This window comes from Haliaeetus leucocephalus, unplaced genomic scaffold, assembly GCF_000737465.1.
Source record: "Haliaeetus leucocephalus isolate CR32 unplaced genomic scaffold, Haliaeetus_leucocephalus-4.0 Scaffold151, whole genome shotgun sequence".
Lineage (NCBI taxonomy): Eukaryota > Metazoa > Chordata > Aves > Accipitriformes > Accipitridae > Haliaeetus > Haliaeetus leucocephalus.
Window position 1 is genome coordinate 9,630,159 of NW_010972587.1, and position 13,303 is coordinate 9,643,461.

A 13,303-nucleotide genomic window follows, 5' to 3' on the forward strand; every position below is an offset into this window, starting at 1 on the left:
GGTGAGGGAGGGAACTTCATCAGGAGGCGATGGCGGCACCGCCGTGACATCACCCCGCGGCTTATATAGTTGGGGAAGGGTCCGGGTCCCCCCGTCTTGGTGCCAGCGAGCGTGCTGAGGGGGGCGCGGGGGGTCTCTGTGTCTGTCTGTCTGTCTGTCTCTCCGTCTCTCCCCAGGATTTATGGACTTTACTTTCTAGAGGGCGGCGCGGCAAGGATGAGAGCCCAGCTGGTGTGCGTGGTGCTGCTGGCTTTGGCCTCCTGCAGCCTCTGCTCAGGTAAGTCCCGTCCCCCCCCGCAGCGGGCTGAGCGCTCGCCGCCCGCCGCCCAAGTCCCCCGGACGCCCGGATCTGCGGAAAGGAGGTGAAGTCGTTTCGGGCCACCGCGGCTCTTAGGCGGCGGTGCGCCGAGGAGCTGGCCCGGGTGAACGGGGTTTTGTAGGAGTCCCGTAACTTTCTGCCTTCAGAGGAACCGCTCCCCCGGGCAGCATCCTGCCGTGGCGGTTAGCGGAGACTAGGCATTGCAAAGATGAATCAGTGCAGACCGTCTGCCTGATTACGCTGCCGCGTTGGTGATTGATTGCATACCAGGTATTTCCAGACCGTCACGGCAATTGTAGTTTCCGCAACTCGCGTGCGTGGCTGCCGTGATCCCAATCAACACGGGTATAAATGGGCTTTAGTCACTTCTTAGTGACAGAAGTGCAATTTTTGTATTCGGGGGGGAAAAATGCTAGCATCTGATCTGAAATTACGGCCAAAAAATGCTGAATCAGGTGTAGGGCACACAATAGGAAGGTTAATGTAAGCGCATTTCTGCTCCAAGAGGACCATACATTAAAATGCATTGCCTGCTCCTTTGCAAAATGACACAGCTAAGTGTGTGTCATTTATGCCCTAAGTTTATGACCAAAAATAGGTATGGTGGTGATGAGACAGGTGTACGCACACAGACATGAAGCAGAATGGGCTTCAAAATCCAATCTTGACTAACTTGCAAATTACTTGAATTTTTAACGCCACAAAATTTACAGAGTAAATCTACAAGTAGCTTCATTTATTCACCTTCAGTATTCAGCAGGACTCAGAATTCCTAATTCTCACTTTAGATGAAAGTTTCTAATTTGTATTCCCCTGCAGAAGAAAAATGTAGAACACGTAATACCTGCAATTTACCACAGTTTAAACATAGTCATTCTGTATATCATAGAGAACTGGTGACCTTAGTGACAAGGCTTAATATTTCTTATTTTCTCCCTGTATATTTGAAGCTTTTTAAACAAATACTTGGCTAGTATTTTCAGTGAGGCAGTTTCAAATTCAACTGTTTGTAGAGCCTGAATGAAAGCCCATTAAAGTAAAAAACTTCAGTGGAAATTAAAATAGGCTTATTAAAAAAAAACAAACAGAAACAAAATTGTATGTGTTAACTGACATGATGGTTTATTTCCTTGAAAATTTGAAATTATATTTAAATGAGAAATGCCATGGAGAAGCTTGTGTGGAGGGGCCAAATCAGTTTTAACTACTATGGACAGTTAATGTCATAAAGAAAGCAATCATTCATTTTAAGTTTCTTTTGAAAATGTTTGCCCTCAGGGGAAAGTGTGTACCTGTAGATTGTAACTGTTCCTGTAGAACGTGAATATCTGAATAGAAGCTATATTTCTTGTCAATAAGAAGTGAATCAAGAGGACATCAAACTGTGTGAATGTCCTGATCTGAACAATAATGTGTAACCAGACTTTTTATACTCTGCTTTCTGAGAGTCTGCTCTTTTTATGCTTTTATTCCTCATCTGTCTCTTTCATTCCTGAATTACCTGGATGTGCTCCCTTCTCCTCCTCCAAGCCTTGCTTTATTCTTCACTCGAGGAATCTTGACCAGCCTCCTAAATAATATCCTCCAGACTTCTTTTCTCAATCAAAATGAGAAATAATAATACCTCAATACCTATTTATCTTCAATCTGCAGCTATCTTCCAACCTCGATGGTGTGGAAGCTATCTTTCATCCTCTATAGAATCTAAAAACCAGGGGCTAACCAGACACCACAACTTTCATTGTCCTCAGCTGGTACAACCCAGGACATCACAAATCATGATGCTGTCATGCATCTCACTCATTCACAGGAGCTGCTGCTATCATTAGTAGAAATTCAGCTGAGGTGATCCTGTGCTGCCGGCAGAACTTCGGCTAATGGTAAAATGATTAAGAGATTAGGTAACACTGACAACGAGTAGCGCTGAAAGGCATTAAGTTGGAGATTAGTTGCTGGTGACTTGCTGTAATACTGATCTACAAACCAGTCTTACTGAGTATTTTCAATAACAACTTCAATGCAAAAAGTAGGAATGAATGAATGAATGTAGTGTGCTGGTAATGCAAACAGGAGCATCACTACAGAGGAAGATCGGCATAACGCCCAGAAGTGTTTGATGACCTGAATAATAGAAACGAGCAGCAGTGCAACAGTACAAAATGCAGCAACTTAGGAAATAACAGAAGTTCCTATTAAAAGCTCCTTTTAACAGAAGCACAGCTGTTGGAAACGTCTGAGGAGATAAAAGACTTGGTCATATTATCTGACCTAATTTTTTTTAATGAGATACTAAAGTTTTTCAGCCATGAAAGACAAACAAAATCAAAAAATGTGTAAGAGAGCTACTTCCTGTAGCTAATGGTAAGCATTAAGGTGGTTAAGTACTGAGGCTTCTGATCCAAACTGTACTATGCTGTGCTGCCTTGAGATCACATCAGGCACAGAGGAGGGCCACTCTGATGAGCTGGGGAATACAAGGCTATTACAAGAGAGGAGAATAGATGAGAGTCTAATAGCTCTGGGCATAGCCTTTCAATGAAGTATTTATGGGATTTCCAGGGGAATGGTTTGTGTCCAAAAGGCACAGGGATCTTGCATTTGTTTGCTAATCACTCTGTAGGCGCACCCTAAAAATCTAAGCTGGGAAGGGCTGTGATTGCTCTCAAAAAATACATGAGTTTGGTAAATATTACAAATAGAAATGTATAATTTATAGTGAAGGAAGTTATATACAAACCATTAATAAATTTGTAATTAGAAATAAATTAGGCTTGAAATTAGAAGACGGTGACTAACCATTGATAGTTTGGAAGAATGCCCCAAAGAAGAAACATAGTGGTGGTGGTGGTGAGATCTTGTTACTAAGATTGAACACGATTGATTTTTAAGAGCATTATAATGGTTGGCTTCCTGTGCTAGCAGAAATCTGTGACTGATTAGCACATATTTGTATAAAAGGTCCCTTACAGTCTCGTGTTCTGTGAATGGTAGTGACACAACCTGGTGATGATCCCTGAAGTGAAGGCATAGGCAGAATCTATCCACAGATTCTGTGGTAGGGTGTTACATGCCAAGAGCATTGATCATTTTAATGGAAGTAAGATATCACTTATATGAATATGGTGTAGATTTTTGTTTAGTTTGGTTTTAAATATAAGTAACCATATTGTTTGGCTCTGGACTGCTGGTATTCCAGGAAAGCTAAAAGCCATGTGGAACTTTATTTCACCTGAAAACTTAACTGATTTCTGTATACGTCTCATCTTTGAGCTGTGATTGCTGCTACATTTTCAAGACATCAGATTTTCCTTGTCATTCTGTGCCGCACAAAGCCGAAAAGTTTGTGGGTGTTTTCTCTTTCTACAGCAATTTTTACCCTATTCATCAAATCACAGGTCTTGCAAGTCTGCTGAGCTATCAAAGGTCAATTAAATTAGTAAAGAAAATCCTAAGACTTTCAGTCAGAATACTTTCTTTTGGTATATGTATTGTCAAGAGCTTGTATCACAAACTGGTCAAGCTCAATTCCCTCATATCAGTAAAAATACTCATAATTTAACCAAGAATAATCAAGACTAAATCTTGTCAAGTAATCATAACTGCCATTCACCTAAATACTTAGCTGCTACTTAAATAAATATTGTTTGAAAATAAATATCCAAAATCTTCCAAAGTAAGCAGAGGTGACAAATAGTGATCATGAAAATCATACTGATTTTGAATGAAGAATCTTGCAGCAGTGTTGTTTACTGAAAGGGCTGCAGATTAGTGGGCCTGTCTACCAGTGAACTGAGATTAATGAATCGTTTCATTCACTTCAATAAGTTTGATCATGCTTTAAAAAGGTAGTGAGTATCCATTTTAACAAAATGTTGCTGTTACCTGAAGACTCCTCACAGTCTCTCTAGATCACTTTGCTGTGTTCTTATCTAAGAAGTTGCTTGTTTTCATGTTTGTTTGTTTTTCAGAATTCATTGATATATCTAAATTCTGTATGCTGAATTGAAATGTCCGTGATTTATGATGAAACAATAAGCATATGTTTCTGGTTTATTCCCAGATTCAGAAGAGGAAATGAAAGCGTTAGAAGCAGATTTATTGACCAATATGTACACATCAAAGGTAATTATTTTTCCTCTTTTAGTTGATGGGTAGGGAGCAAATGAATTCTCATTACAAACTCAGAAGTCTTTGCACAAAGTAATAACCTACGGTCTAGACCGAAAAGTTCAGTGCTAGACATTACTTTGGTGCAAGATTTTCTCCAGTTCAAAGGAAATTTAAAGGTGTTGATGTGACACACTAAAAGTGCTCCTTGCTCGTAACACTGGTACTTTCATTAAACTGTCAAAACTGTGTTATGTGCAGAGATGTAAATTTATATGAGGAAATGTGTTTCCAATAGGATTATGCCTGATGAAAGCTAAATTAACCTTGAGTCAAATCCGTAAGTGCTATTTTTATGCAGAACTTTTCCTATATGCATATAGAACTAAGACAGTCATAAAGCAAAAACTGTTAATACATATGCTGATTTTGACTTAGGAATTCAATCATAGTGTTAGTACAGGAACATGGGGACATGACTGTGAAAATATTAAGCTGATAAATGACACTTCCTTGGCAAGTTGCCAGACTGTGAGCAATGTACATGTTATTTAATAAAAATAGACAAAATTTCAGTTCCAATCTCATACTGGCAAGGTGAAGCAGCAAGTGTTGCACATATGTATTGAACAGGCTGATAGAAAAACACTTTCTCAACACTGTTATTTACCATGAATGATCTAAGAAATATATATGTCTAATATTTCTTCAGCAACATACTAAAGAACAAACCCTGAAACAAATGCCATGGGCTTAAGGTTGAATGTTTTAATTCTTTGTTCTAATGAAGCTTAAGTGGTGCTTAAATTCAATGGAAATTAAAATGATGAGTGAAAAATTTCCCCAAAAAAAGAATTTCATAAGCCATTGACTAGTTGAAGGTTAAGGACAAAACCAGTCTGGAAGACTTCCGTATTTACTGTATTTGCTTATATGTGAGCTATTTCACAGGATCCTTTGAATAGACTAGAATAAGAAATGAAGCCAGAAAATACATTGTTTTGATCTGGTCTGGCAGTTCGTAGGTTCCCATGTTCTTTACTGGCATGGTAATTAACCTTAGGTGTGGAATAAACCTGTTTGCCACTCGCTTTTCTAAGGTACAGAAAGATTTAATAGATATTCTTTTCCTGAGATGAATTTAAATGTAGGAGGCTGACAAAAATAGTTCATTCTCTGTGTGACAAAGCATAGTGTGCCCTGGGAGGAAACCCTGCAGCTATTGGTATTTCTGCTACTGACTTTAGTGGAACTGTGAACCTAACTGCCACTTCCATCTTTTCCTCCCTCTCAGCACAGAGCACAGTCTCAGGTAACTAAAAATGCACAAATAGAGTGCACCAGTTGATAGGTAATGATTTTTGCCATAATACTCTTATATGTTGTTTTACATCATGTAGCTTGCTATTCAATTTTCCTCATGGTATATACCGTAAGTCAAGTGACACCTGAAGCTGACAGAAGCAGTAGATGCATGGTGGAGACTTTGCTTTATTTCTACATTATACTGCCTTAAATTGCCATCTAAAATTCATTACTGAAATGACAAATTCTGTTGTTCTCTCTTAGCTTTTAGCCCTCATTAGAACAAAAGTATGGTTCTGGTGTCAGAGACAAATTTGAGGGTGATATGTGTAATAACTGTCTTGTATTGTGCCTGAGATCTGGTTCCAGTTGAGGGCAATTACTGTTAAATTGCATTAACCATCTTTGACACTGACTTGGTAATAAGCAGCAAGGGAAAGCTCATATCTAAAAATGCAGCAAAGTGGATTATCACTTGTGGCTCTAGTATTTGACAGAAAAAATCTTCCTAAGTAGGCACTTGTGAAGTAGAGTATCAAGACTACAGCTAGGATTTAAGCACACACCTTTTGCAGCATTCTGTCCAGCATCTACTGGCCCTTTTCAAACTGCTCTTTAAAGTCATCTATATGCTGAATCACTCTCCGTCTTTAAAGAAGTATGTCCATGCTTATTACAACCTGTCTTCAACATTTTATACAGTTTATCCCCTTCCCTGCTGTTACATCTCAAAGAAGATACAGGGATCACACGAGTCCCTAAAATGCTTTTTTTGTCTTTCCTCTAAGATAAAATCCAAAGAGCCATTTGGAAGATCTGGTAAGACAACACAACTTGAAGTGTCACGAATACACGGACAGTTATCTGCTGTCTCTCTTTTGTATCAAATAGATAGCTCTATTCCCAGCTTCCTAAATGCTTGCCTGAAACCACCACTTGCATGAAGAATGTCCTGAACTCAAGCAAGATTTAAGATGATGTTAGTTAAAGAAAAAGAAAAAAAAAAGGGTTTCCTTGAAGAATATGTCATCACTAGCATATACTCCACCTTTGGGATCCCCACTCACATTAATTTTCCAAAGTCTTGGACCCTCTGAGCTTCCTACTGTTCTAAGATGCCTGTTGCTGACTGTATGTGCCCAGACAGTTCAGCCTCCTTGTCAGAGGCAGACAAGGTTCCAGCTGCCTGGGAGTTACTGACTCCATAATGAACGTAAAAGTTCATTACATTTACAGGCATTAGTCTATACCATGGAAGAACTTCCGCTGTAACAGAACTCAATACCATATCTGCTTAAAGACTGAGAGTATTTTTATTATTTCTGCGGTTACATTCTGAACAAAATTCAAATACTGTTCAGAAAAGGAACCATAGAGATCCTACATTACCTCAGGTTTTACTTGGGTCTGAATTTATTTTTCATCTGCTTTCACTAGATAAAGACAAGAATATAAAAAGCAGAGAAATTAACTTTCTTTTTCTAAAAAAAAAAAAAAAGCATTCAGGAGGTATGCATTATAATGGATGAAGTTATCTTAAACAAACTATCAGGGGTATCATTCAACCAGAAATGGAAAGAAAAAGATACCATGTAAGTTACAAACTTGGGATTCTCTTTAATCTTTCATAGGACAAGCCTGTTGTCAAAGAATGAAATATTCTCAAGCTCCTTTCAGTTTCTTAGATATTTTAAAATTCTCTTTCAAGATATATGAGGTGTGCAAAACCATGTATCTGAGTCTTACTTCGGAAGCAAGTTCAACAATGGAAATGCATACATCATACTCACTTCAACATTAATAACTTTTAAATTCTAGCTCATACTGCAGAGTCTTTTGTTCCTTCAGATCACTCCCAGATATTTTTCAAGTTAATCGTAAAAAAATTAGTTCCATCTTGGCAGATACGGGTTCCTTGATCTCTTGTGTAGGTGTTTTCCAAAACATGTCTTGAGCAACTGTAGTTGGTATTGCTTAGACCTCTGTGGAAAATATATCACACATTGGAAATGTACCTGAACATTTGGGTTATGGTCATCTTAAACTGTATTTTCACACATTCCTTTAGGATAACTGCCTCAGAGATTTTCCATAACCTATAAAACAAAGCTCTCTGATTGTAATGTTTGCTATAATAGTGGAGTAGAGAAGTAACATGACTGCTCTGTTCAGTGACTGGACATGACCTGGAGAGCTCCATGTTCAGTTAAAAAACATATTTCACTCTTGACTGAAGTTCTTAATGTTTTATAGTCTCATTCTATGAACTGGCAGCAGTATAAGTCAGAAGCAGGTGTACCCAAGTAAAAATACTTCGAGGTGATATATGTGCGGTATTAATAGGAATTAGACTCCCTTAACAAATGAAATATGTTTGCAGACAGGACTGCAAAAATTTTTTCTCTTACCCTCATAAGTAGCAGCTAAGACCAATTTCACCTAATGAAGTCTGCAGTTTAAGTATTTTGCTAATAATACAGAGGAAAGTTCCTTTAAACATAGACATGCATCAGGCTAACATGAAGTAGTAACTTTAGATCAAAAAGATTCTATAAATTATGCAAGAAGGCATAAGAAATTTCCCTCTCCTTTCCTCTTCTCTTCTGTTCCCATTTAGTGGAATATTTTAGTTTTTTTTTAACTCAGAACTCTCACTTGCTCATGTAGCATTGCCCCTAGATTTTATTCTTCATTGCAATTTAGCTACTGTAGTTGCTAGCTCACATTTCTTTCATATACCCAGGAGAAAGAAGTGTGCTGCCAAAGCCTCCTCATTTGTCATGGAAAGTTCTGTATTTTTATATTGCTCAAATATTTTAAAAGAGACCAAAGAAGATTTTGAAATTGCAGTGGACAGTTGCTCTTTTTGCTAGTTTAACTTCTGTTAATTAAATTAGACATTCTGCAAAGCAGTTAATTTTTGTTTTGAACCTGTCACATCTTTTCAAATAATTCGACAGGCTAATTAAGGCACCTAGATGGGACAACAGATGAGCTCAAAGTAAACAATGCAGAACCAATTTCAAGCTTCTGAATAAGATACAAGATTTGTTTTCTTCTTAGCCTCAAAACAAAATACTCTCTTTTTTTTTTCTTCTTTTTTTTCTTGAGCCCTGTCAGGAATCTGAGAACACATGGTGGTTTTATTAAAGGGCTAAATTATTCTCATTTTGACAGGGATGCATATACCAGATGTATATTGGAGTAATAATTATGGCCAAAAGAGAATTTTTTGTAACTAATGCTAATAGTGATGCCAGCTTTTCTTGTTTCTTCCTCACTCCTCTCCATTTTCTTTCCTTTCCCTCAAAAAATAGTGAAGTGTGGTGAATATGCATAAATCTTGCGTACAGTGTCCTTTTGTTAGGAAGGTGCTTTAAATAAACAACAGATTATGTGATTACCTAATGCTCAGCTAAGTAGGCACTGCATCCACACTCTTAATCAGTGCTGTCAGTATGTGAAAGGCAATGTCTGTGTTAATGTAATAACTATATTTAACTTTGCACATCCAGGAAAAGAAGCAACTACATTTCAGTTCATAGGTCAAGTGTAATCTTAACGTGCACAGCAAGGAAGCCCTTGCTAGTAATAAATAGGAATTTGCTATTTGGCTTTTGATTGGAGATTGCTGTGTCACCAGTTCTAGTTTAAGGAGTCTAATTTCTATACTCGCCACTAAAAGAAATACAATTTGAAAAAAGTGATTAATAGTGGGAGAACCAAGAAAGCGGCAAAGACATGAAAAGCAGTGAATGAGGTAGGAATTAGGTTTTTCACTTACTTTTTTCTATTGACAATCAAAACGAAAGAAGACTACTGCCACAACTGCTTGGAAAGAACAGTACCAGTAGTAAAGTAAAGGTTATTTTCCTCAACATATTTTAAAAGGTTGTAAAAGTTAAATAGCTCCTAAATCATGCAAGATACTGGAGCAAGCAAAATTTGAGACAAACCATGGTGAAATTTCTCTATTTCTGTCTTCCTGTAACATCTCTGAACAGGTTCATTGTGGACCACCTAAATACAGTTGGTCTGAGTTTTTCAGTCCAGTTACCAAATCAGGAATATATTGCACAGCTCTGTTTCATCTTTGCTCCATCTTCATCTAAGCCTGTAGGTCGATTCACATCTCCCAGGCTCGTGACTTTCCAGCATCCAAAACTCCTGGGGCTTACAGATTCCATAACTTCAGACCCAGCCTCATCAGACAGCTTGCCCTGAAGCAGGGACTCTGTTCCTTTTCTCAGGGAATTTTGAAATGACTGGTATTTGTTCTGAACTGGAGAGGAGCGTCTAGTTAACCACAGGCATCCACCTTGGATTCTAGCACTGGGAATTTATCCAGTGGGTTTGACTCATTGTCCTGATTTACACCTGTGAATTTATATTATATTAATTTCCACCTGTGTTTTTGTTTGCACCTGTGCAGAATGACTATGAAATGCTACCATTCTGGTTTGGTAGCAGTTTAGTTTTTCATCATGTATATCTACCTGGGGGGTAAGGCTGTGGGGAAGCAGACTTGGTGTGTTTAGTAAATGAGTTGTCCTAATTTCAGCACTCTCTAATTATTGTCTAAAAGTTGAGCAGAGGAAAAGTACTTCAAACACACAAACTTGTTCCTACCGAAATGTTTGAATGTCACACATTATTACTAAAAAACAAAACAAAAATAGCAACATGTTAAATAGTGGGTATTTGTATTTTCAGATTAACAGAGCAAAACTTCCTTACTGGAAAATGACCCTGCTAAATGTCTGCAATCTTCTCAACAACATGAACAACCAAGTGGGGGAAACAGTAGAAGTAGATGAAGAGGATTTGGTTTCAGGAAGACAGTTTCCTACTGCTCTGGATGGCTTCAGCTTGGAAGCAATGCTGACAGTATATCAACTCCAAAAAGTCTGCCACAGCAGAGCCTTTCAGCATTGGGAGGTAAAACAAACTGTCACAAATGCATGTATCAACTGCTGTTAAATTCTCAGGCTCTGTTCGTAGTGATGTTTTAAAATCCATCTCTAGATGACCCCTGTCACATTGCCTGAGCTTTCCTTCCCTTTTTTTATATTCTCTAATACCTCTAATATGCCTCTTATTGAAATAGTTGTGAATTAATATAGTTTGTGATGAGCTGAGTGTCTGTTTTTTATAACAACCCATGGATAAATGAGAACTATTCTTAACTACATACTTTCTCCACTCTTTGTGGCCATTCCAAGGAACCAAACACATGAAAGTGAGCTCTATGCCAGAACACAAAATTAGTATCTGCTTCACAGACATGAAGTTACTGCAGATTTATTGAGGCATAACTAAATATAGACAGAGTTTCTGAAAACCTTTTCAAGGCCCTATGGCAAACTGGATTCAAAATGCATGGACACATGCCCATGTGTACATGTAATTCTACCAGGTACTCTGGGCTTCTTGTCATTGCTAGGAAACCGGTAGCAAGGGAACTCTTGCTTCCCCACACCTAAAGAGGGCCCTGGAAGTTGACATGATTGTATGAGGTTTGCTGCTCTTAAATAGTGATTGTTTATAGTCCATTTGTGATATTTATCTTAGTGCAATGATCACACAGAGGCACACTGGGCACAATCCACTTGTGTTGTTACATATTACACTAAAAGCTGCTTTGCCCAGTGGGAAAAGATATCTCAGCGTCACTACCCACTTTCCAGTAAACCCAGTTTCTTCAGCTATCACAGGTTCGTGGACAGTCTGGCTGAACCTTGATCTTCTTTTGTTAGCTGAATCACAGCCCTGTATTTGCAGGCTTATTCTCAATCCTTTATATTAGCTGGGATGGTCCATACAAAGACTGCAACATCTTTGAGAGCCTGAATTTTCTGAGGACTCTGTCCAGCAGTACGTTTATTGCTGAAAAGGAGCTACTATAGAACTGACTCTGTGCAATAGCCCATATGACTTAATCACAGTTTCTTACTTTGCAGTTGCATCAGCTCTTGTGGTGGTCGGGAATCATCACTCCTAGCAGTATTGCATGTGAAATTGAAATAAAATATTCCTCTTTCAGCTTAGGAAGTGCAGAGTTTTACAAGACACAAGAAAAGACGAAGGGATAGAGCCATAGGGAGAAGAATTGAAGAAGGCTTGAAATAAACAATTTGTGTAATGAAAGAAGTTCTTGTGATCTTATACATCCAGGATTGACTCCAAAGGCTGTTGAAACCATGAGAGTCTTTCCATTCATTTCAATAGAATTTAGATGAGCACTCATTTATTAAGTAATTAAGTGAGTAACAGACTTTGATTGCTTAGGGAAATACTGAGGTGAATATAAAAATGTTTTCAGTGTAATGCCTTTCAGCCAGACAGTAGGACTGTAATTGACCATGGAAGAACATGGTGAGAGAATGGATGAAATCTTAACAGATAAAGCAAGAACAAATCTGAACAAAATACTTTAAAAACTCCAAGTAAAACTCAAAACATAGTTGTATAAGAGATTTTGATTGACAAAATTTTGGCTTTCTTGTGCTTTATTTCATTTCTTATTTGTTTATTACACATGTTGATTTTTTAGCTGTAGGAAGTCGCAGATAAAAATACTGCTCAAAAGCTGAAACCAGCAAGCAGTGGGTGTTTTAGGAGGTGTTTAGCCTAAAGGAGTGATTACAGAGTGACAATCATTAGGAAGTTTTCAGACAATTTGAGTTTCAGTCCAAGGAGGACATATATACCAGCTTTTCTCTCTCGTGAAAACCAATGATCTCATCTGTTTCAATGGAATTTAAATATCGCCTCTGTAGGATTCAGCTCATCTTCAGCCTGATCTTAGTTTTGTGTCTTGAGTTTTGGGCTTTTTTGTTTTCTTCCTTTTTTTTTTTAAATCCTCAACTATTATGGTAAAGGTTTTTCTTGGTGGCAGATGTTAAAATAAAGTTTTATAAAACTTTCTAGGAATTGATAATGTTCATTACAAAAAAAAAGCTGATAACGTTGTGTCTCTTCTTGCATCTTACAGTTACTTCAGCAAGATGCTTTTGATCTAGAGAACTCAAGCCAAGACAAGGAAATAATGAAAAGAAAAAATCCCTATATTCTGAAACGGCAGCTACATGTGAACAAAGCTAGAAGACCCTACATACTCAAGAGAAGTTCATATTACTGATGCAGCAGAAGAAAACAATGTATATTTAGTTTATAGGTAACTGTGCGTTATGGTTATCTTATTTAAATCTAAAATCATACTTGTGTGAAAATATACTATGGAAAATCATCAAGATGATAACATAACTGTGTCTTTTTTGCAATTGCTGTTTCTTGATTGTGATTTTTTCCTACTTGAGATTAATTGGACCAATACATTTGCAAATAAATCTAGTTTCTAAGCATGATGTATTGTACAAAACTGAGATTTCAACATGTTTCCAACAATATTATAGTCTTTTCCTATTTTATAAAGCACACCAACATACACCAAGGAAATTGATATTGTCCATAAACCCTACTGAGAATCTTACAATTTCTTAATGCAACACCTCAAAAATATATGCTTGCAGATTTTTGTATAATACACTCTTCAGAACTGCCACATTTTAT

The 13,303-nt window shown here is 37.7% G+C and overlaps 1 protein-coding gene across 1 annotated transcript; it reads left to right on the top strand.

The window, feature by feature from the left end:
• The first annotated feature begins 2 nt into the window (after positions 1–2).
• On the top strand, positions 3–13,098 carry NTS (neurotensin). Its single transcript, XM_010561841.1, has 4 exons — positions 3–277; positions 4,380–4,441; positions 10,445–10,669; positions 12,726–13,098. Exons 1-4 carry the CDS (start codon positions 217–219, stop codon positions 12,870–12,872), a joined length of 495 nt encoding a protein of 164 aa, XP_010560143.1. The 5' UTR covers positions 3–216; the 3' UTR covers positions 12,873–13,098.
• The last annotated feature ends 205 nt before the right edge of the window (positions 13,099–13,303 follow it).

Bases quoted from the DNA above. Each gene is read 5' to 3' on its own strand.
- NTS (XM_010561841.1), top strand. From the start codon at position 217: ATGAGAGCCCAGCTGGTGTGCGTGGTGCTGCTGGCTTTGGCCTCCTGC. The intron at 278-4,379 runs GTAAGTCCCGTC...GTTTATTCCCAG, and splicing joins CTCCTGCAGCCTCTGCTCAG to ATTCAGAAGAGGAAATGAAA. The intron at 10,670-12,725 runs GTAAAACAAACT...TGCATCTTACAG, and splicing joins GAGCCTTTCAGCATTGGGAG to TTACTTCAGCAAGATGCTTT.